This window comes from Corvus moneduloides, chromosome 14 (genome assembly GCF_009650955.1).
Source record: "Corvus moneduloides isolate bCorMon1 chromosome 14, bCorMon1.pri, whole genome shotgun sequence".
NCBI lineage: Eukaryota > Metazoa > Chordata > Aves > Passeriformes > Corvidae > Corvus > Corvus moneduloides.
Window position 1 is genome coordinate 15,843,226 of NC_045489.1, and position 21,913 is coordinate 15,865,138.

Sequence of the window (21,913 nt, forward strand, 5' to 3'; positions counted from 1 at the left end):
TAACTGATAGTCCTTGGGAGAGGACTGAATAAATAACAGTAGACTGAATCACTTTGTAAACTTCATTCAAGAAACTTTAAAATGATGAAATAAATCTCATTCTCTCAGAGTTGATGGTTTGTTTTTCCTTCTTGCCCTTGCAGAGGATGCAAGTCATTTGCTAAGTACAGCAATAGTTATTCTGCAGATTACTTTACCCAAAACAAACAGGCTTTGTTCTTACCTTTCAAGTCTGCAATCTGGTAGGGTAGGTGTGCATGACAGATTCTTGATAAATAAATGCATAATAAAATGTGGCTAGACTTTATTTTTCCCCAATGTATTGTAATATCAAAAACAGCTTGGCAGATACTTTACCTCTGCTGTGGCAGGTATGCACATAATTATTCCTCATCCTTGCAAATGTAAAAGAAAAAAGCAAAAACAAAACCAAAAACAAAACCACTTTGTTGCTGGCCAGGATTAAAATTGAAGCCTGCCTTTTGGTGATGACATGAAGAAAGGAATTAACTTTGGTGATACGAATTTCATTGCCTAGCTATTCTACACATTTCATTCACTCAAATTCTTTGTTTTGAAAATAAAATGCAGGGAGGCAGGATTTTTTTGAAGCTTCCATGGCTCTCATTACTTTTTAGCGACCTTTCACTTGAGAACTGTATCCCACTATCTTTTTACTTCTGCTTCTGTAGTGGGGACTGTCACAGACACAAATATCCACATTGCTATTTTCTTTAGAATTGTGCATAACTAAAATTTAAAAATGTATTTCAAGGACTGAACAGATTGTTAAAAACAGGAGAGGGAGAGATGGGAATTGCAAAGCCACTAGGTAAACTGGAGTGGAAACTATTGTGTGAGGAAGTTACCAGAAGAGAAAGGCAGAAGGAGGACAGAAAGGAGAAATGATGGTCAGGAGAGTGGTCAGACAATGGAGGGAAAAATCACAGCAAAGCCTCTAGTGACACAACAGCTGCATGAATGGGTAAATATTCAGTGAGCAACTGCCTTGACCAGGGTTAAGAATCAGGTGTAAATTAGCAGGAAAATATTCTGTGATCTACATGACTTACTGTGCTATTAGTTCAATTCAGGTTACTTCACTTTTCTTTGTCCTTCATTTTAATTCCCCATTTTACTCCCTGTTGCTCGTCAACCAGATGCTTTTCTTTCTCATCTTGCTTTATCCCACCACTTTCACTGACTCAGCTAGAATCCCCTTGTCTGTACTGTTTCGGTTTGATTTTTTAACTCTAAAAAAATCCTGGTGCCATTTTCTTCATGATTTCACTTTGTCATTTTGAGGTTTCTTTCTTTCTTTTCTTTCTTTTCCTTCCTTCCTTCCTTCCTTCCTTCCTTCCTTCCTTCCTTCCTTCCTTCCTTCCTTCCTTCCTTCCTTCCTTCCTTTCTTTCTCCTGCAGAAATAATTACTGTTTGTCTGGCAGTAATACTGAGAATAACTTGGCTTCATATATGTCAAAGCAGGCCTATGATACAATAGAGGAATCCAGAAATGCTGTTAGCAACTATGAAAATCCAGAGTTTAAACAACAACTAGTTTTTTATTGTCAGTAGAGAAACCCTTAACTTTTCATAAATGAAAGCCATCCTCTCTAATACAAGTATCCTTTTCATAAGCAAATTACTACTGACATGCAGTTAATCTATTAAATGGTTTGCTTTAGTTCAGAGACTTCATCTTTTATGGCAAATTATTTTTCTAAGAGACCAAAGCTACTTCATTAGCTTCCCAAAATATGAGGCAATTATTAATTAGATACATCTTTTTTCCTTACCAATAAATAATCTAATGCACGTTTGGTTGCAGCAAAGTCTCAGTTATGCAGTAAAATCTTCTAGCTTTGATTTCAGAAATTAGTTTTCTGTACTGAAAAGCATTCCTGGGAACTGCTGAGCAATTGTGACCTCTGCTGGAAGCCTTAAAATGGCTTCGGATAGACGGCAACCACTGGAAACCATCATTATTGTTACTGTAGGCACTAATCTGCAGCGTGCTGGGCACTGTACAGACAGATTAAGAGATTGTACCTACTCTGAGGAGTTTACAGGATAAATAGAAAAGGAACATACAACATAAATAGAAAATATAAATGAAACCAAAGAGGTCATCAGTGGTAGTGGCTCTTAAACTGCACATGCTACCTTTGAAATAGTATAAGATATTGATGAATATTCACCATGCTTATGGACATGGTTATAAGTATCCTGATAAGCCAAATACTCCAAATTCTTAGATTGAAACAATATTCCTTATCATTATTTCTAAATACAACAGTGAAACGGGTAAATTTTTGTTTAGGAAGAAATTCAGTATTGAGTTTCTGCTGGAAAAAATATTATATTCACATGTGTATGACAGAGGGAGGCTTTAGTGGAAGTACAAAGAACTATATATTCATTGATCTGGGATTGCCTTAAGCCACCATTCATGATTCCAGCCCAGAGTAAACCTTGAGGTGCTTATAACCCCAGTGCTTTAAGTGATGCAAGGCTGTGAATCAGCATGAAATGTACAATTAAGCACAAATTCCATTTGTATTCTTGGAAAGAGACGTTTATATTTGACAATTTATAGTGAAGAATGAACTTATTGTGGAGTTTTGAAAAATGCAAATGAATTTATGGCTGTTCTTAGAGTGGAGCATTTGCCATCCTGAACATATGGTTCATTAGGGCTTCAGCAACTGCCTACTGTGGTTAAAAACAGGGGTTTGGGAATTCTAAAAAGCAATGCAGTAAGATCAGAACTCTTGATGTCAGAAGGCCCTGAAGCCAAGGCTGTCTTGCTCTTCCCAGTGCATCCCTGCTTTCTGTGATGGTCTGTACAATATGTGACTATCATTTTTAAAAATCCTTTTGTTGTGATTGTGTCAAAAACCAGACATATCCATAAGAATCTCTTAGGCGCAAGTGTCATGTAATGAAAAATTGACCTGCATGAAACTAGTTGGGAAACAGCATTAGTTTAGTACAAAGAGTAGCCCATTTACTGGATGCTCAAACCTGATTGTCACACTTGAAGGAACCAGCTTACCATCCAAATTAAACCTTTAGGCATCCTCTGAATAAATGGGAAAACTAACATTGATTTTGGTCAATGATGAGTTTAGCCATAAATAGCTTACAGTGTATAAATAGCTCTTTAAGAGAAGGGGAAAAGATGCAGGGAAGAGTTGAGAGATGGGATGTCTGTCTACAATAGGGAAAGAGCACTATGAGCCCTCTGCCTATTCCTAATCCTTCTAGCAAAGCAATTGGGGATGGTGTCATTTCTTAAAATTGCTGGAGAGGAAGAATATTCAGAGAAAACTTAGATTATTTACTGAGGACAGAAACAAACTTGAATGTTTCTCTTTTCCTCAAGAGAATAAGTCTTCACGCAGTCCTTTTGATGAACTTAACTGAAATATAAAGCAAACACCAAACTAACCCCATTCTTTATTTCCAGTGGATTTTAACTTCTTATACATCCCTATTTATTTCAGTTTGTCTATTTAATCCTTCTTAGCTTTTGCACGGACCTTCAGGGTGCTTTTTTGCCATACCTTAGTTACCATGCTTCAGCAATATGCTTTGAATTATTCCAGATCCTTTCACTGCAGATGCAGAGCTAATATAAATCAGGTGATGAAACTGTGAACCAAGAGGAATGTTAGATGGTATTCTTGGTTTTTTTCTTTGCAGATTCTAGAATTGTATTTTGTTGTTAACAGACTCTTAGATTTTCCTGGAGGGGAGTGGGGGGGAAAGTAATATCCTTGAAGTACTGGTGGAACAGCTGGAGCAGAATTCAGAGGAAAATAAAGGGGGTTTTCCTTATTTTTTCTGTGCTTTTAAACCAAGAAAAGTGTTTCATGCATTAGTGTCTTATAGGGATGAAGACAAGGAATTCTATACCTTTTGAGACAGCAATGAAGAACCAGCAACTAATTTGTCTTTCCAATAAAAAACAGCACAGCAAAAAGAACAATGTCATTTCAAAGCACATGTTAAGGCAAAATACTGATCCTTTTGAAATTACATCAGCATTCTGCTAGGGAATGAATAGAGAGAATATTAGTCCTCATTTCCTCACTGCCAAACAGGCAAGTACAACGAGATTGGCCCAGCATGGTGAGATACCTAAATGGAAGACTAATCATGTCAGGCTCCCTTTGGAATTACTGGGGAGGAAAAAAAATGTCTAACTCAGTGTTTGGAAGAGCTCCTCTGTCATTGAGCTCCCTCATGTGACTTCATGCCCATCCAGAGACCATTTAACTGGCGTGCCTGAAGTAGAGTGAATCTGTCTCAAAGATCATAGACAAAGGATGTTCCTGGGGATTTCAAGGCAGGACAGTGCCTATATTTCATTGGGACTGTGAATAATTAAAATTATTGAAAATATGGGGACTCATGTTTCAGATGACTCTAGGGTTTAGAGAGTCCAAAAGGGTCATAGGTTAGATTTTGCTGCAAGCTGTAAAAAAAAGTTTGCAGATGAGAAACTGAAAATGTGATTAATCTCTAAAGATGCACTCTCAAATTGTGAACAGATGTACTCATTTCGATCTGAGAAACTGCAAGGTTTGTATAAAGTCTCAGTGAAGACCTAAATATTCAAAGTATATATTGTGCACTATGGTAACATTTTGAAATGGTGGGAGTGAAATAATTGAGAAAGCTTTGCCTAATATGAGAACAAGACAAATTATGACTGTCAATAACACAACTGGTATTAAATCCTAAGCAGGTGTGAATGCAAGATGGAAGGAAATGCATTTCTCAGCTCCTGGGTGCCTTGCTTGAAGCTGAATGTTGCAGGCAGTAAGTACAGGCTTACCTAAGTAATATTTTATACATGATACTACTGTCCCTAGTTCCAGTAGCCCCTTTATTACATTAGTATTCTAAGTCCTTTCTGCTTCCTTTGTGGAGGAAGTGCTAACTTTGGCAATTGCAGTTTTCCAGCTCTAAGACTAATGAAACAGGAGTGCAAGTGAAAAACCTTTCATTTGTTGTGTTTCTGCTGCTGGAGGGCCAGCAGAGGGAGCTTAAGTAACAAACACTCTTCCCAGGGCTTATTAATAATACAAAGATACATAAACAAATAAACAAAAGTCTGCCATGATAGCCTATTCCCTGTAGGAAATGGGAGGAAAAAGAAAATCAGTAGCTCTTGAATGGAAAACGGTAAAATCAGCAGGGAAAGGAAACTTTCCTAGTAAACAAGAATGCACTAAAACTACCACAAAAAATAGTTTTTAAAATCTATAAATCTCTGTCAGATTTGCAGAGAATAAATGGTATTGCTATGTTCTTAAGCTTTTATCCATACCCAAGAAATTTATTGTTAGTCTTGCTTACTTTTGCTTTTTTATGCATGCTCAGAGTTTTAAAAAGTAAAGTCTTGACTTCTTACTTTACACACCATTGTCCTACAGGTGCTGTGACTTTAGGAAAAATAGTGGGGATAGATTTGCACTGTGCTTTCTAACGCAGTAGAATAATGTCCAAGCAATTCCTAAGTCCTTTTATCTCTTTACCTATCTCAGCAGGACAATCAAGTTGGTAGGAAGTAAGAGATAAACAAACAGGAAAATAATATCCATCTCTTCTTCAAGGAGCTACATAAGATACCTCAGCTGGCTTTTTCAACTAAGACAAGCAAATACTGTGCTCCAGGATCACTTGACAGAGCAGTGACAGGGGAACTCCAGTTCCTGCTCACCTGAGGAGCCTGGGGCACTTTGTTAGAGTGTCATGAGCACCTTATTTCAAGTGTATAAATTTTGCCTATGCTGGAAGGAGGAACATAATTTTGGGAAACTATATGAAGGTCTGGAAAAGACATGAAAAAAAATCACAAGTGTGTTCTCAGGTGATTTTTCTTTCCTTGTTTTTAAGTATGTATACTTTTGTGCTCAATATTTATAGCACTATTAGTTATAGAAAGGTTGGGGTTTTAATCAAATTATATCAAAGATTTCCTAAGAATTGGTAGCTAGAAAGATTGGTTAGTATTGAATAAGAATTTTCTAATAACAACTTTGCTGTTAGAACCCAGTATTGATTGTGCAGCTTGTGGCAGAGCTGTCCACAGGGCACATTGTAAAATGATATCCTCTCACTTAGTTTCTTTCACTTGCAGCATATTAGGGAGCAGTTGCTGAAACAAGTGGCAGTGATCTATAGACTTGCTGAATGTATAGTTTATTTCCAGCTACACACACATTTATTTCACATTGCCACTTCTGAGTGCCAAGTTTGGGGGTGCTCTCCTTGAGAACACAAGACTTTCAAGTTACGCACACTGTTCTGATTTGCTTTTCGTCTCCATAAATAAAATTAGTTTATGGCTTTGATAACAGGAAAGCAGACCCCTCAATAAAAGATTTCTGAGTTCCTTTCTCCTTCTTGTGGGTCAATACAGCACTTGGCTGCCTGCCTCTTTGCAGCCAAGCAATCAATCCCCTTCAGAAAAGACCTAGACCAATTTCACACTTGCTGTGTACTTCATAATTGGCCCAGTTCATTCCAGTGTTAAAATTATTTATTTTGTCATCATGATAATCTCTGTCCAGTAGTCCTAAAGTGTCACCTTGTGGCTTCTACTGGTTATGATTTTATATCTTCAACAGAAAACATACCCAAGCATCAAATACAGAAAATCTGTAAATTCCTCTCTGGGTATTGATAAAATTAATTTGGGGTATTGATAAAATTAATTTGTGTTTTAACTGAGAGTGCACTATTGGGGTTTACTTTTGAAATAACTGGTGATAGGTAAGAGCAAAAATCTACTAAGTAGTTCATAATCTATTTGCAAGCTACGAATAGATTTTTCTATGGTTAAATGCAGTCAAATGACTTTAGGATATGTGAAAAAACAAGATGTAACAAATCATTAGATCTTTAAAATGCTGATTGTTAATAAACCTAATTTTCACACTACAGTGAAACAAACAGAAATGTTTATTTTGAGAGGAAAATGTATACAGTCCCTGACTGTTTTGCTGGTGGCTAGGGTCAGAGACACAGACACCAACTTACGGAACAGTGGCATTTACTATGATGTAAAACTGCAAAGAATCACGGAAGGATAAGCTAAGCAATGCACCTAACCATTAGCAAAGAGTTACAAAGGGATAAGCTGAGCAATGCTAATCATTACTAGGAGAGAATGCCCACAGTGATTAAGAAAGATACATCACCACTTACCCCAATAAAATAAATCATCCAAGTGCGAGAGGCATCAGCTGTGGGGGGAAGCTGTCCCAGCCAAGGACTGGAGAACCATGCCCGGAACTGGGAACTCCTGCAGTGCCTCCCCCTTTGCAGCCACGAGGCTCCCCCACTTTGCTCTGACAGGGGCCCAGTTTTTACACTGCTCAACAAACAAGCTGACATAATTTCTAATTTCATTTTCCTGCTAGACTTTTCCCAAAGCCTGGCCAGGGCTCAAGGAAGATCCAAGGGAGTTGTCCTTGATCCTACACCCCCCTAATTAGGCCAGATGTGGCCTTATCCTGTTTCTAGATATGGAAAAGTGAATAAATTCTGCCAATAAATGAACACATATAACACTACTTCGTTAGTGAGCAACTATATGTATAACATTAAGTTGGAAGGTTCATCTAGAGGTCAGCTTTGGCTCAGGGCCTGTTGTTCAGGCCTGGGTACTTCAGTGACCCAGAGCACATGGGATCTAAGTTCATTTGCATAAAGGCCAGGGGAATTAATGCATAGACAAGATGATTTTTCTGAGATGAGAGTTGCTAATGAAAAATATTCCTGTTGTTTCAAGGAAAGTGTTGTTATGAGCTCATTTGTGTGTAATATTTTATACTGCATAACATGTCTTTAAAATAGATTTTTGAGTTATAAGTTGTGAATCAGCTAGCACAGATACCCACTTTAGTGATAACTTCCAATGAATTCTGCTTCTGAACTACTGCTAAGGTAAATTAGATATTGATTTCTGACAAAATGGAAGATTTGTCTCATAGCTGAATTTTGAACCTTACATATTAAATAAGAATTTGATAGCTGATGCTAAAACTTCTTGTTTTGTTTGATAGATCCAGAGTCCTAAACTGAAAGATGCCACTGCACAAATGCTCAGTTTAAAAATAAACACAAACAACAACAACAAACTGTTTTCCCAGTCAGCTCTGCTCTGCTGGAGCTTTGAGTGATGACTCTGAAGTGTTTCTTAGCTTGAACTTCCTTTTTGCCAAATCATTTTCTTGGGGTGTCAGGTTATTTCTGCTGCAAGCAGTAAATTAATGACAACTGAGACTGGCACTGTCTGTGTTCACACACACAGGTGGATTGCTCACTGGCTGACACTGATCACTTGCTGCATGGCTCTGACTGAGAGCCACATATTGAATTCATTATTACTGTATGTCTGTTATCTGCAAATCTCATGTGTTAAACCAGGCTTGCTGATAAAGCAAGAGATATTTCAAAAGCAAGAACCTCAAGAAAAAAATTACTGGTAGTTTAGGATGAACAATTTAAAACTTAAATATGTGGCAAAAAAATAGATCTTTTTCTTCACCCTTTAGTACTTAACTTCTTTTTAACATTAAAGTTATAAACCCTGTGTCAGAATATGTGATGAGATTCTGCTGAGAGTCACTAGCAATGGTATAACAATACTAAAATTATTTATGTCCAGTGACGTAAGTTGAATGAGCTAGACCTTGGGCTCAAAGAAAATATGAGGTTTTATGTAAATTAAAACGGATTTTTACTGGCCACTAATCAAGTGTTTACCTGTTTCCATTAAAACTACATTGAGTTTAATCAGTATGCCTTCTAATGCATGCATTTCTCCCTAAATAAGCAGCATATTTGTCATGAATATTTAAATTGGATTTTAAGTCCATGAAAGTGTAATTTAAATAAAAAGTGAGGTGGTTTTTTCAGGGTTGGAGATTAGCATCCTCAGATCCTATTCAAAAGTTGTAAACAAATTTTCAAATTAATGGTCTCCAAATACTTTTTCTTAGCATTTGGGATTAAATGTCTTTAATTGCAAAAGGCTTAAAATGTAACTACAGTTAATATAATGCTATCCGTACATAAAAATAAAGGGTTTTTTTCTTGTAACTAAACAGAACTATTACTGAATAATTCAGAAATGGGCAGAATACAGAGTATTTTAAATCTAAAACATGGATATATAACTGTACCTTATTCAAATGTCTGTGGAAAAAAAGGCCTCTGTGTGTTGATTTCTACGAATATATATTATATGTATACAAACAGAAGTGAAGCATTTCATGCTGTAAAGAGAAACCAGAATACGAGGAAGCAGGGAGTTGACAAATGATGACCAAGTAAATAATTTTATGTTCTCTAGCGATTTAGAGCACAGCCTCTCCTAATTTCTCCTGTCTTTTCACAGGAAGTGAGACAGACCACCAACAGCTCAACTTCCTGTGAGCAGCTGATGTTTTAGGACATTTGAAGTTAAGCCCTTAATAAAACCCTGGTTCTGTCAAAGTTGATTTGACACTTACCATGGACTGGAATAAAGCCAGACAGACACCCCTATTATTCCAAAAACAGAGGTTTTCTTTGACCTTCAAGGTTTATTTCAGATAAGCCAGCAGCAATGGAGTTGTATTGAAGGTGTAGTATTGCTCAGGATGCTCTTTAACACACAGAAGTCCACGTGAGAAAGGCTGTCAGCAGGCTGGTTATCACTGCTTGTCAGTGTCACAGGGGTTTGGCATTGCTGTTCAGGCACTGAGTCAGTTAAGTGTTGCTGAAAGATGAAGGGCTGGATATAAATTATGTAAATGTTCGTGAATACATGCACTGTACTGTGATACTGTCTGTCACTCAGATTCACAGAGTGTAGGAAATGTTACTCCTTGCTGGAGGAGCTTGGTCTCAGTAGTTTGAGGGGCTTTCTCGTTGTATAGAATGAAACCTAACAGACAAGATGAACTGCAAAGATGGTACCTGAGGAGAAAGTAGCAAACATGGGCAGGGATAAATGTTGACAGAGGTCATTCACACTACATGCAAGTGAGGTCTGGAAAGCCATAGAATTGAAGGCAAGATTTCCTGAGGCTTGAATGAAACCAGGGTTTCGCTCTCGATTCCTAACCTGGACACTTGCTCCTTCCAAGTTTTTACATGTACTCTCCCCTGCCTTGCCTTTCAGCAGTTTTGGCTTGATAAACAGCCTTGACATTGTTAAACTGACTTCAAGTGTTTTGATCAAGACTTGGCTTAACAAGGTGTGGAATGTAGCCTGCTTTCTGTTGAAATGCTAGCTCTATAAGATGTATAATAATTGCCTTTATTCAGTAATTACCTCACATTTTTATAGGTAATTTCTCTCTTAAATTCTAAAGAATTTTACCTGTGAGTCATCATTGGCCAAAACTGAACAGATTTCCTCCACTGGCAAGAATGATGGTATAAGAATCAGGCAGGGAATGGCAGTGGAGAGGCAGGAATGTTCTTGTATTCCTACTCTTGAATATAATCACTGGTCTCCAGCTTTTGACTCGTGTCTCCCACAAAAAGAAACAATAAACATAGGTTCATTACTTTTTACTTTAATAAGTAGTTCCCAAAACACCATATATTTAAGAAACAGAATCTCAATTTTAGTCTTAACTGGTTTTATTTTTGCTTTTTAAAACCAACAAACAAGAACCTACTGTGGAAAATAGCCCTCGTGTGTCAGAGAACCCTAGCAAGTTTAAAGGCAGAGAAAAGGAACAGATTAAAAACTATTTTCAATCTTGAGAAAAGGAACATTAGATTTCATAAAATGCTTCTTGTAAACGCGCCTTCCCCATCCCAGTCATCGTATTTTGGTTTTTCCTGGTGACTGCCTCGCTGCAGTTGAGGCGAGTACGAGGTGCCTAACGCAGTCCTAACTTGCCATCTCGTGGCACGTTTCTGCATTACCGCGGCTACATTTCTGACAATCAATTAAGTATTTTTACATTCAAGAAAGTGTAGATTAACGTGTGTAAGCCCTCATAAAGGCATCTAGCCTAGCCCCTCATTAGGTACTTAAAAACCTAAGGGAGGCAGGTATCCAGTGTCAGTTTATCAATCACGCCATCTTTAATTAGGCTCAAACGATGCATAAATGATGCACGGACGAGCCTGGCGGGTCCCTCCCAACTCAGCGGCCCTGCATGGCCGGTGCTGCCCCGGGGCTCGGCCGGTGGGGAACGGACACAGACTCACGGACTAACGGACACCCGGACTTACGGACAGAGAGTCACGGACTAACGGACACCCGGACTAACGGACACTCGGACTAACGGACACCCGGACTAACAGACACAGACTCACGGACTAACGGACACCCGGACTAACGGACACAGACTCACGGACTAACGGACACCCGGACTAACGGACACCCGGACTAACGGACACCCGGACTAACAGACACAGACTCACGGACTAACGGACACCCGGACTAACGGACACCCGGACTTACGGACAAAGAGTCACGGACTAACGGACACCCGGACTAACGGACAGAGAGTCACGGACTAACGGACACCCGGACTAACGGACACTCGGACTAACGGACACAGACTCACGGACTAACGGACACCCGGACTAACGGACACCCGGATTTACGGACAGAGAGTCACGGACTAACGGACACCCGGACTAACGGACACCCGGATTTACGGACAGAGAGTCACGGACTAACGGACACCCGGACTAACGGACAGAGAGTCACGGACTAACGGACACCCGGACTAACGGACACTCGGACTAACGGACACTCGGACTAACGGACACCCGGACTAACGGACACCCGGACTAACGGACACTCGGACTAACGGACACCCGGACTAACGGACACTCGGACTAACGGACACTCGGACTAACGGACACCCGGACTAACGGACACCCGGACTAACGGACACTCGGACTAACGGCCCGACGGACAAACGGCCCCGGCGCTCCGGCCAGCGGCGCCTCTACCGCCCCGCTCCCACTCTTGCCCGTCCTCCTCCTGTCCCTCTGCCGGGGTCCCTCTCGCGGCCTCCCGCTCCCCCGCCGCTCCCTCCCGGCCCCGGGCGGTCCCGCCGCAGTCTCGCCTCCGCCCGGCCCTGGCCGTTCTGGCTCCGGCGCTGCTGGGCGGGCCGCAGTGGCTGACTCCGGAGCTGTCCCACTGGCCCTGGGCTCCGCCTGGCTCGCCGCGGCTCCAGGGGGGACACACGCGCTCCGGACACTCCCGCGCCTCCCCAGGCCCCCGGCCCGAGCTCCGCCGCTCGGCAGCCCGGCCGCCGGCACCCGGTAGCGAAGCCGGGCCCGCGGCGCTCGGGGGCCGTCCGTGGGGCCGGGCCGAACGCTGACAGACGCGTCTCGCCAGCACCGAAGGCGGAGGAGGCCCTGCAGGAGCAGTACGGGATGGGTTCCCTACTGGGGAGCGGAGGCTTCGGCAGCGTCTGCTCGGGGCCCGCCGATGAGGGGCGGGGCTGGAGGGAGTAGGAGGGCAGAGAAAGGACGGGACGGGCGACCAGCTGAGATCGATGCTTCTCTTGACTCGCAGGTGGCCACCAAATGCGTATCCCGAAATCGCATCTCCCTGCTAACAGCCTCCAGCACCCACCCTGTGCCGGGAGGGGCCTGGGTTGCTGGGAGCCAGCACGACAGAAACAAACACGCGTGAGGCTACCAGACAGAGCCCGGGAGCCTCAGAACCGCGCAAAGGACGCTTTGGTTAGCAGGGACGGAGGGGCCTCAGCTCCTCCCCTGCCCTTATTTGACTTGCCATATGAGTCAAGTTTTTGGCCGAAGTGGGAGGGGATAAACGCATGGGTTTTCTCCGCCACTGGCCGCGCTTTTCCCTTGCATGGAACAGCTGGGCGTTGCCTGGGCCCCTTCTGTCCTCTTCTAGCACCAGGGGCATTTTTCACCACCCAAAGTTTGTAAACAAGAGTCGGATGCACTCGAGAAGGCTGCAAGGGCCTCCTTCCAGCCTGGCTCTGCAGATGCTGAGGCTGCTCTGGGTTCTGCCAGGGCTCTGCCAGGGCTCAGCTCTGGGCACGGCTGGGCCCACTCTCCCTTCACATGGCTCCAGCCAGCTGAATCACAGGGTGAGAAGGAACGAATACTTCAAGGGAGTTGAGGTTTAACAGAGTTTTTATTCAAAAAACGAGTGTAAAAAACTAGTTGTCCTAGCTAACATAACAAACTAGTTGTCCTAACTAGCATAAAAAACTAGCTGTCCTAACTACCATAACGAGCTATCTTAGCTAGCAGAACAAACTAGCTCTCCTAACTAGCATAACTAACCAGTTGTCCTAACTGGCATAACAAAAAGCTGTCCTCAAGTGCTTCATCTCTGCTGCTCCCTCAACTACTTTGCTGCAGTGATCAGAGGTGTCAGGCTGGAGAGAGGCTTGGCTGATGATAAAAATGGATGTTGCCCAAAGAATAAAAAATAAAGAAATGAAGCATTACTTTCCAAACTCAAGCTCCTTACAGGCTCTGGTGCAATAGGACAAGGGGCAGTGGTTTAAATTCAAGAGAGGGAAGTAGACTCAGATTAGACATCAGGAAGACTTTTTTTACAAGGAGAGTGGGGTAACACTGACAGAAGTTGCCCAGAGAGGTGGTAGGTGCCTCACCCCTGCAATCATTTAAGGTCAGGTCAGGCAGGGTTCTGAGCCATCTGATCTGCTTGAAGATGGCCCTGCCCATCGCAGGGCACCTGGTCCAGATGACCTTGAAAGGCCCTTGCCAACCCAAACCAGTCTAGGATTCTGCTTGCTCTCCATGTGAAAAGCACCAAGACTGCAGATTACAGGACAGGGGCCTGACAAGAAAACCCCTCCCTTGTGCTGCTGTTTCCCCTGCATTTACCTGCAGCAGTGCTCCTCATGGGGCTCCAGGCTGCACTGAGGAAGTCCCGCAGCAGAGCCAACAGGCGCCCGGGCTCCTGCAGGGCGGGGTCCCGTTCTGCCAGACCAGACAGCGAGCCTGGGAAAAGCCAGCACAACACTGCACCAGTTCCCTTCATACCCACAGGTGCTCAGAGCCACCCCAGGTTCTAAACCCCAGGCTCCAGAGGCAGTGTCCACCCAGACAGAGATGCTGTCCAGAGATCACTTTTCTGTACCAACAATAAAAACCCAAACCCTGATGCAGCCACAGCTACATCCAAACGAGTTTGCCCTGACAGCCAATTTCAGTGAGTCCTCTGGGAATTCCAAAAACATCCAGCAGCTCATCCCAGTGCAGAGCCACTCTGTGCACACAGGCCCACGCAAACACTTGGACATCTGCCTCTTACCATGGCCACAGTTTGCTTGAAGTAAGGAGGTTCTCCTTCTACCACCTCGATGGTCACTATCCCAAAAGACCAGATGTCCACCTTGGGGCCATAAGGAGAACCACTCACAACTTCTGGGGCCATCCAGTGAGCAGTGCCCACCACAGAGCTCTGTTGATCCTGCTCAGGGGTCAGCTGAGTGCAGAAGCCAAAATCAGCTGAGGACAAAAACAAACACTGTCAAGAGTCAGCGGGAATTAAAAATCCAAGCAAAAGAACTCCCAGCTCTAAGAATGCACCACTGAATTGCACCAAGCTGCAAAAGGCCTCAGGCCTGTAGCCAAGGAAATATGCAACTGGACACTTAAAGATACCCTCAGGTTTCAGGCAGTGGCTTTTATGTATTCACTTGAAGCTTTAGATTCTAACTCCCTCCCCTCTGGAAGGGACATACACAAAGCAAAGCCACTCTTGACACCCTGCTTCTCTCCAGACTCCTCTGCATGTTGCAGCTGCTCTCAGCTGGCAGCAGGATCCAGGCACTTCCACCAGCACCACTTTTGAGGAACTGGCCATCACTGGGAAGCAGCCCCACACCCACATCCCAGGAACACTGTGCCTGACCAAGGATATCTACCCAACCTGACAGTGCCATCCATTCCAGAAGGATGTTGGAGCTTTTCAGATCTCTCTGGATCACCTGCCTCGAATGAAGGAAATACAGGGCTTGCAGACACTGATAGAGAACAAGAAACATGAGGGTAAAAATTAATGACCTGAATATACAAGAAAGGACAGTTTAGAATTCTGCCACCAGCAACTTTGCTTTGACAGGCAAGAAGTGCAGTGCAGCCCAGCTCCAGACAAAAGAGTTCAAGGAAAAGTTGAGAACAGCAAATAAAATCAGAAGAGAGAGAGAGACAGAGTACAACAACAGTCTAAGAGTACAAGAAGAGAGCAGAAGTGCAAGGATACTGACAGGTGGTTCATTTAAGAGGCTCTCTCTTCTCCAGGGCATAAAAAACAACACAGAAACAAAGCTCTGAGCATGAAGCCGTTCCAGTTCTCACCATCTCTTTCAAAGGACCATCATGTCCAAGCCATGAGAAGCACAAGCAGGAGCCCTTACTCACAGCTGACAGCTGCCATGTCTTCTTCAGCCACATGTGTCTGTCTAACAGCATCCTGGAAAGTTCCTCCGTCCATGTACTCCATCACCAACCAGAGATCTTCATAAACAAGGTAGCTGAAAGAAGAAAACAGTGGCATGGACATGAATGCGCACAGCTAAACTACCTTATGAAAAAGACTGCAGGGGAGTTTTGCTTCCAGGTCAGTTGTAAATGAACACAGAGTAAAATGGAGAGACATTCCTGTAGGCTACCATCCTTGGAATCTTGCACAGTCTAAATGAGAAGGAGACACCTGTGAAAAAGGAGATGCCTTACATGGCAAGCACGTGAAAATGCAGTTTAGGAGGAGCTGAGATCAGTCTGGAACCACACCACTTGCCACCAGCTGGTTCACCACCTTAACTCAGCAATTCCACCAGTAACTCCAGCAGCAAGGCAACACAACTCTGAGTTATGCACAGAAGGAGGTTGTGCACCACTTAGCACAAAAGTGGTCAACTGTCTGGAAAACCTTGCATAAAGAACCTTCAGAAACAGGCAAGGCAATTGAAAAATGGGCAAAATAGGTGTTTCTGGAAACAAGAACCTTGTCTTCCTGGCATCCACAGCAAGGGAAAAGAGCAGGGGAGAAGCCAAGGGAAATAATTTCTACCACACTTTATCAGCACTTCTCATAAGACACAGAAAATAGGGTCAACTTCAAGAAAAAACTAAACCAAAGCAACAAAACAACAGGGACGTAGTGAACTGACAGGCTGTTGTTTTAGGAAGCTGTGGCCAAGTCAGGCTTTTTCCTAAACAAGCTACAAACTACATCTGCCAGAAAAGATTAATTCAGGACCAGTGCACGGGACAATACCTGAAGCACTCACCTGTCCAAATAGCTGACAATGTTGGGATGCTTCTTGTCCTTGAGGACCAGGATCTCATTCACAGCTTGTTCCTGGTTCTGCTGTTCATGATTTATTTTCTTTATGGCCACCTAAAAGGACATTGAAGACCATTAACTGGAGAAGGCTGTGGCATGAGACCACAACAAACATGCAGCGAGTCTTTTTGGAGTGAGGGAGCCAGGCTGTGCAAAGTGCCCTGGGATGGGACACCAGAGCACAGTCAGTGATGTTCCCCCCTCAGGGGCTGCTTACAGGACACATGGCCAAAGACATTTGGCCTTGGAAGCCCTGGAGAAATGGGTCTCTCATCCATCACCCACAAAACTCTAACAACATTCTCTGCACCTACAATCTTCTCAGTTTATCACCACTATTATTAATATTCACATAGCTTGCAAGCAGGAAGCAATTCTAGTCCTGTGAAAATAGAGCAAAATAGTTGAGAAAGGGTTTGGTTATTATTTCAAATGCCACTGCTGCTGTTTGGGATTGCATAACAGAGCAAACACACAGCATACATTACTAATATGATCACTGTCATGGGCTGTCACTGACACCAAACCTAAACACAACTGTAGAGTTTAGGAGAAAGCTTTGCTGCCTGTGCTGAAAAATCCCATGCAGCAAGGCAGCCCCAAGAGAGCATTTTGCTTTCCACATACATCTTCTCATTTATCTCTCCCTTTCTATGAATCTGCTGCAGGAGGACTAAAACCCAAAACTGATCCCAAGCAGGATCTCTCCTTAATTAGGTCTTGCAGTATCCTTTGAAGTTACTGTCCTAACCTGGGACTATAAATTGGCCCTCAATAATGGCAGTCTCCACCAGCTGATGCATTAAACATTTTTAGAGAATAAGACCAAGCCAGCATGTCCTGCTCTGAAAGATACCACTGCCCTCCAGCAAAATACCTGGCCCCTGCTTGTGCAGAGGTCACTGACTTGAACTTACCCTTGGCCAACTGGCTCAACTTCAGTGTATTTCTTGGCAGGTTCCTCCACGCTCACGGTGTTCCCTGAAAGAAACAGGAAAGGCAGTCACTCCAAGATGGAGATCCTGCCTTGCAGCGGAGCCAAAATGCAGCTCCACTCTCTGGGGCTGAGAGCCCCTTTTACTCAGGTGGGCAAGAGCAATAAATGACATCTATGACATTCAGCTGCAGAGGAACACTGAGTACAGCTGATGCTCAGACACACACACACACAACAGCCTGCTCTGGCAGACAAGGCAGAGAGCAGACGTACCCAGCTGCATCAGGCACCACTCACCTCTCCCCTCTGTCTGTAAGGCTGTGCTGCTGTCAGAATGCTCAGCCCATGATGCCTCAACAGAGAGAGGTTCACTGTCCTCTTCCCAAAACGATGGAGCTTCACCACCCTCTTCCCAAACAGTGGGACATTCACGGTGCTCTTCCCACACGGAGAGATGTTGTCCCTCCTCTTCCCATGCTGCATGATGTTTGCCATCCTCTTCCAACGCCACTGGATGTTCCCCATCCTGGTCCCATGATGCTGGATGTTTGCCCTCCTCTTCCCATGCTCCGAGATCTTTGCTGTTGTTCTTCCCACGACGCAGGATGTTCCTACTCCTCATTCCACGCTGCGAAACATTCACCATCCTCGATCCACGCTGCTGGAGCTTTGCTGTCATCTTCCAGAATGGTGGGAAATTCACCCTCGTCTTCAAGAACTGTGGGAAGTTCACAATCGTCTCCAAGAACAGAGGGAAGTTCACTTTGTTCCTCCTCTCCAGCCTTCTTGTCTTCCTCCTCTTTGGAGATAGACAGAGCCAGAGGAGGCCCTAATGCAGCTTTTATGCTTTGTGGACAGACAGTAGCATGAGGGACAGGAAGTCGTATTACACTGATTATCTTATTTATCCTCAGCTACACATCCAGCTGCACTAAAGAGAAATAGCATTCTGAGATGTTGAAACTAACAATGGGCTAGAGTAGACATTGCCACTTATGGTTGTGAATTAGATACTCCATCACGGCTAAAACCAACAAGCAATCTTTTGTCTGCAAAATCATTCCTGCAGCTGTTCAAAAGCTCTTCAAGAGAAAAGGAGAAAACAGCCAGGGATCCCTTAGCTTCTGCTGCTGCAAAGACACTGACAGGAACTTTCTGTCAGCCCACCAGGCTGGCACTCAACTGCAACACGCCAAGCTCACAACTTGCTGTACAATTCTGGACACCAAAGGTTCCTCTCCACTCCCCGAACGAGGAGTTTCTCGGTAGCCACCTGTGACGTGCCCTGCAATGGGAGAGGGAAAATTAACCAGATGCTGTCAGGAAAATAAAACGCCTGTGCTAGAAAATCCCACACAACAAGGCAACCCCAAGAGAGAGCGTTTTGCTTTCACAGTATGCCACCAGGAGTCCTTTCATCGAAAGCGCCACTGCACACATGGGGACAGAGACCACTCCACCCCGAAACACACCGAGCACCTCAGCCCGCGGTGAGCTCGGACACGCACAGCCATGTGCCCCCGCAACCACCGACAAACACAGAGCCCTGTGCCCTTCCACACTCGCACACACCCCTGTGCCCTCGCACACACAAATACACACACCCCTGTGCCCTTCCACGCTCACACACAGCCCTGTGCTTTCGCACACGCTCACACACAGCCGCTCGCCCCCCACCTCCCCTGGCACCTCCGGGAGCCCCGCTCCGCTCGCACACACGAGGCTCAGCGTGCCCCGCTCTCAGCCCACACCTGCACGGCCGCTCGCCCCACACCCACGCGGCACAATCGGCCCCCAGGGCGCCCAGCAGGGCAGCCCCGACACTGCACCCCCACATCCTCCAGGCCCTGTCCTGCACGGAGAACCCCCCCCAAACGCGGAGCCTCCCCGCTCTCCTCCACTGCCCTCACACAGCGGGGCCCCCGCTGCTCACCCAGAGCGGCCGCTCCCGTGACACCCCCTCCACTGCCCCCACAGCCCTCCCGTGTCACCACGGGGACCCCTCCGCTGCAGCCCCGCACCAGGGCCCCGCACCCGCCACCGCCCGGCCCCAGCGCCCGCCACAGCGGCAACGCGCCCCCCGCCCTCACCGCCGGGCCCGCAGCGGCCCCGCAGGACGCCCGCAGCCCCGGCCCGGCCACGGCAGGGGCCCACTCACCTGCTTGCGTGGTGTCGCTCAGGTCGCAGCCGCTGCCGGGGAAGTCGCGCAGCTTCCTCCCGCTCAGGCACAGGATGCCCGAGCTGCCCGCCTCCTCCAGGGCCCGCTCCAGGCTGCGCACCGTGTGCGACTGCGGCAGAGCTGCCGCGCCCCAGTGCGGCCCGGACGAGAAGGAGAGGGTCAGGTGCGCGGGAATCCCGAGCCCCGCCGCTCCGCTCCCGGGCGCCGTCCCGCTCCCGCTGCCGGTCCCGTTGTTGCCGCCGCCGCCCCCCTGCCCGGCCGCCATCTTGACCGGCCCCTCCACAACAACGGCCGGGGCCGCCCCGCCGCCGCTGCGCAGGCGCCGCGGGGCCCGCAGGGGGCGCCGCGGGACGGGGCGGGGCTTCGCACCGCCCCTCGGCCGCGACAACCAATCCGCGGCGCCGGCGGTGCCGGCGGGGCGGGGCTTCCTCAGGGGGCGTGCGCGCGTGTGTGCCCGAGGGCTCCTGTGCCGCTAGGGGGCGCTGCTGGGGCTGAGGGGCCGGGGCTGAGGGGCCGGGATCGGGATCGGGGTCGGGATCGGGATCGGGATCGGGGTCGGGATCGCGACCGGGACCGGGATCGCGACCCTCTTGGCAACGGGGGCATCCCGGGAGCCGGCGGAGCCCGGGAGGGGCGGTCCCGCAGCCGGGACGGGAGCGGGCGCGGGGGGCGCCGTTCGGGAGGGCGCGGCTGCGGGGAGCCCTGCGGAGCCGAAGGAACGCGCAGAGATCGCCTCGGCAGCCCCGGCGCCGCTGGGAGCGCGGCCCTGCCCGGCCGCGGGGCCCGTCGGCTCCGTCCGCTGCCCTCAGGCTCCGCTCGCAGCTGCGCTCGCATCTGCCCCGGCAGCGCAGAGCAGCGCCCGCTCCTCAGGCCCGAAGCGCTCCTGCGCCGGGAGCATCGGAGCCGCCACGGCCTCTGCCTTGCAAACCCGGCACCGGCAGAGCCGGACTGCGGATCCCCGCGTGTGGCAGCGAGAAAAAGCACCCAGGAATCGGCCGTGGCAGAACAAAGGGAAGACGAGCGAGCGGCTCACCCTGAAATGGGTCAAGGAACGCTCACACAAAAGCCCCAAAGGCACGAATGCCCGTGGCTCAGAGTGCGAAAGGGCAGTGGGGAGACATAAATCAGAAGCCGCTTGCAAGGTCCGGGGCCCAGTTACCTGAATAAAATGCTACACGACTGCTGGGACACTCTATGGATGGATAATTGCCTCTCCTACCATGTAATCAGTTCTTGTTAGGTGCTGCATATTTACCTTCCAAAAATGCCTCTGGAGCTGTGATTAGGAAATGCTAAAGAAAGCCTCATAGAACAACATTTTAATGCAATTGCTCTGTGTTTGGTAAGCAGAATCTGCTTTTAAGCCTTGAACCTCATGAAGATCCTTGCATTCTTCAATTGGCTTGGGTTGGTTTTTTATTTTATTTTTGCCTGCATATGTCATGCCTAATTTGGGGATCTAAGGGAAATTCCCTTTGTATGGAACACACTGGCCTTCAGTCAGCAACATATCACTGGGAGATAGCTGAGCCATTATTGATCACAAAAGGATCAGACCCGAAATACTTTGTGCGTGATGTCTGGGGGAAATTCAGCAGAACGGACTGAGCCAGGATCCCTGAGAAGGTGCTGAAGAGTGAAGGCTTCAGTCCTGCGGTGCAGCGCTGCCTGGATTTGGGGATCACCCTGTCCTGGCACACAGACTGCCCTTCCAGCAAAGAGGTCTGTGTGCAACATGCAGGTGTAGGGGAAAAGGGGTCCCTTTGTCCCCTGCAAACCCTGTGGCTGGCTGCTTCCTCTGACCTCAGCTGTGGATCCTTGTGGGGACTGTGGGATTCAAGCTTACAGATGAATATCTACCAATCAGTCTGGCTGGGCCAGAGCTTCTGCTCTTGCCCTGAAAACTCATAATACTGCCTTTTGGAATCACAGACAAATAGAAAGCAAAAAGCAATAGTGGAAGAATCCTCCACCAAGTGCTGTGAAATACTGAAGACACAGATCAGTGGTACTGTGGGTTCAGTGCAGTGACCAAGCAGGACCACACACTTGTGCTGGTGTCTCCCCTCCCCTGGGATGCACTATGGGGGACTTTCTTCTAACCCTGTGCAGTTGATTATACATTTTTAAACTTCTCAGACACCATCTGAGATGTTACTCTGAACGTGACGTTGCCTGGCCTGAAACAGTAGAAGTTTTCCAGGTGACAGATCTGCCCGTTCACAGTGGCCCCAGCCTGTGTGCAGCCATCCTGGCAGGGAGCTCGGCCAAAGCCAGCTGCTGCCACTCCCCAGGTGGGGAACTGCTGGGCCACCTGTCCAGCACAGGACACTGCACGGGAACTGTCAGACCCTGGATGAACACAGGCCACCTGTGCCCCTGGCAATGGCTCAGGAAGCAGCTGAGCACACAAACACCCTCCCCCAAAGGACAGCCAAGCCCTGTGCAGCAG

General features: G+C 46.6%; 2 protein-coding genes across 6 annotated transcripts; both read right to left on the bottom strand.

Moving 5' to 3' along the window:
• Positions 1–11,441: 11,441 nt before the first annotated feature.
• Positions 11,442–12,919, bottom strand: LOC116451103 (collagen alpha-1(I) chain-like). The gene is made up of 3 exons (XM_032124238.1): positions 12,782–12,919; positions 11,943–12,595; positions 11,442–11,766 (listed from the first exon to the last, which is right to left on the bottom strand). The coding sequence occupies exons 1-3, from the start codon at positions 12,917–12,919 to the stop codon at positions 11,760–11,762; spliced, it is 798 nt and encodes a 265-aa protein (XP_031980129.1). The 3' UTR covers positions 11,442–11,759.
• A 215-nt stretch (positions 12,920–13,134) lies between these two features.
• LOC116450981 (serine/threonine-protein kinase PAK 3-like) lies at positions 13,135–19,718 on the bottom strand. 5 transcript variants are annotated; one of them, XM_032124036.1, is made up of 9 exons: positions 19,441–19,718; positions 17,580–18,567; positions 17,263–17,326; positions 16,290–16,399; positions 15,418–15,513; positions 14,922–15,020; positions 14,306–14,502; positions 13,876–13,992; positions 13,135–13,416 (listed from the first exon to the last, which is right to left on the bottom strand). In XM_032124036.1, exons 4-8 carry the CDS (start codon positions 16,345–16,347, stop codon positions 13,891–13,893), a joined length of 552 nt encoding a protein of 183 aa, XP_031979927.1. In that variant the 5' UTR covers positions 16,348–16,399; positions 17,263–17,326; positions 17,580–18,567; positions 19,441–19,718; the 3' UTR covers positions 13,135–13,416; positions 13,876–13,890. The 5 variants fall into 5 exon arrangements, 3 of the variants coding, with proteins under 3 accessions (XP_031979927.1, XP_031979926.1, XP_031979928.1); XM_032124035.1 differs by having other exon boundaries at positions 13,135–13,992; XR_004243032.1 differs by having other exon boundaries at positions 13,135–13,992; positions 14,306–15,020; positions 15,355–15,513.
• Positions 19,719–21,913: the final 2,195 nt, after the last annotated feature.

What these genes read in the sequence shown, in the direction of transcription:
- LOC116451103 (XM_032124238.1), bottom strand. Translation starts at nt 12,919, where the DNA reads ATGCCCCTGGTGCTAGAAGAGGACAGAAGGGGCCCAGGCAACGCCCAG. An exon ending in CCAAAAACTTGACTCATATG is followed by an intron (nt 12,596 to 12,781) that starts GCAAGTCAAATA and finishes GGCTGTTAGCAG; the next exon opens with GGAGATGCGATTTCGGGATA.
- LOC116450981 (XM_032124036.1), bottom strand. Translation starts at nt 16,347, where the DNA reads ATGAGATCCTGGTCCTCAAGGACAAGAAGCATCCCAACATTGTCAGCT. An exon ending in GGATGGCACTGTCAGGTTGG is followed by an intron (nt 14,503 to 14,921) that starts GTAGATATCCTT and finishes TTTTGTCCTCAG; the next exon opens with CTGATTTTGGCTTCTGCACT. An exon ending in TCAAGCAAACTGTGGCCATG is followed by an intron (nt 13,993 to 14,305) that starts GTAAGAGGCAGA and finishes GGCTTTTCCCAG; the next exon opens with GCTCGCTGTCTGGTCTGGCA.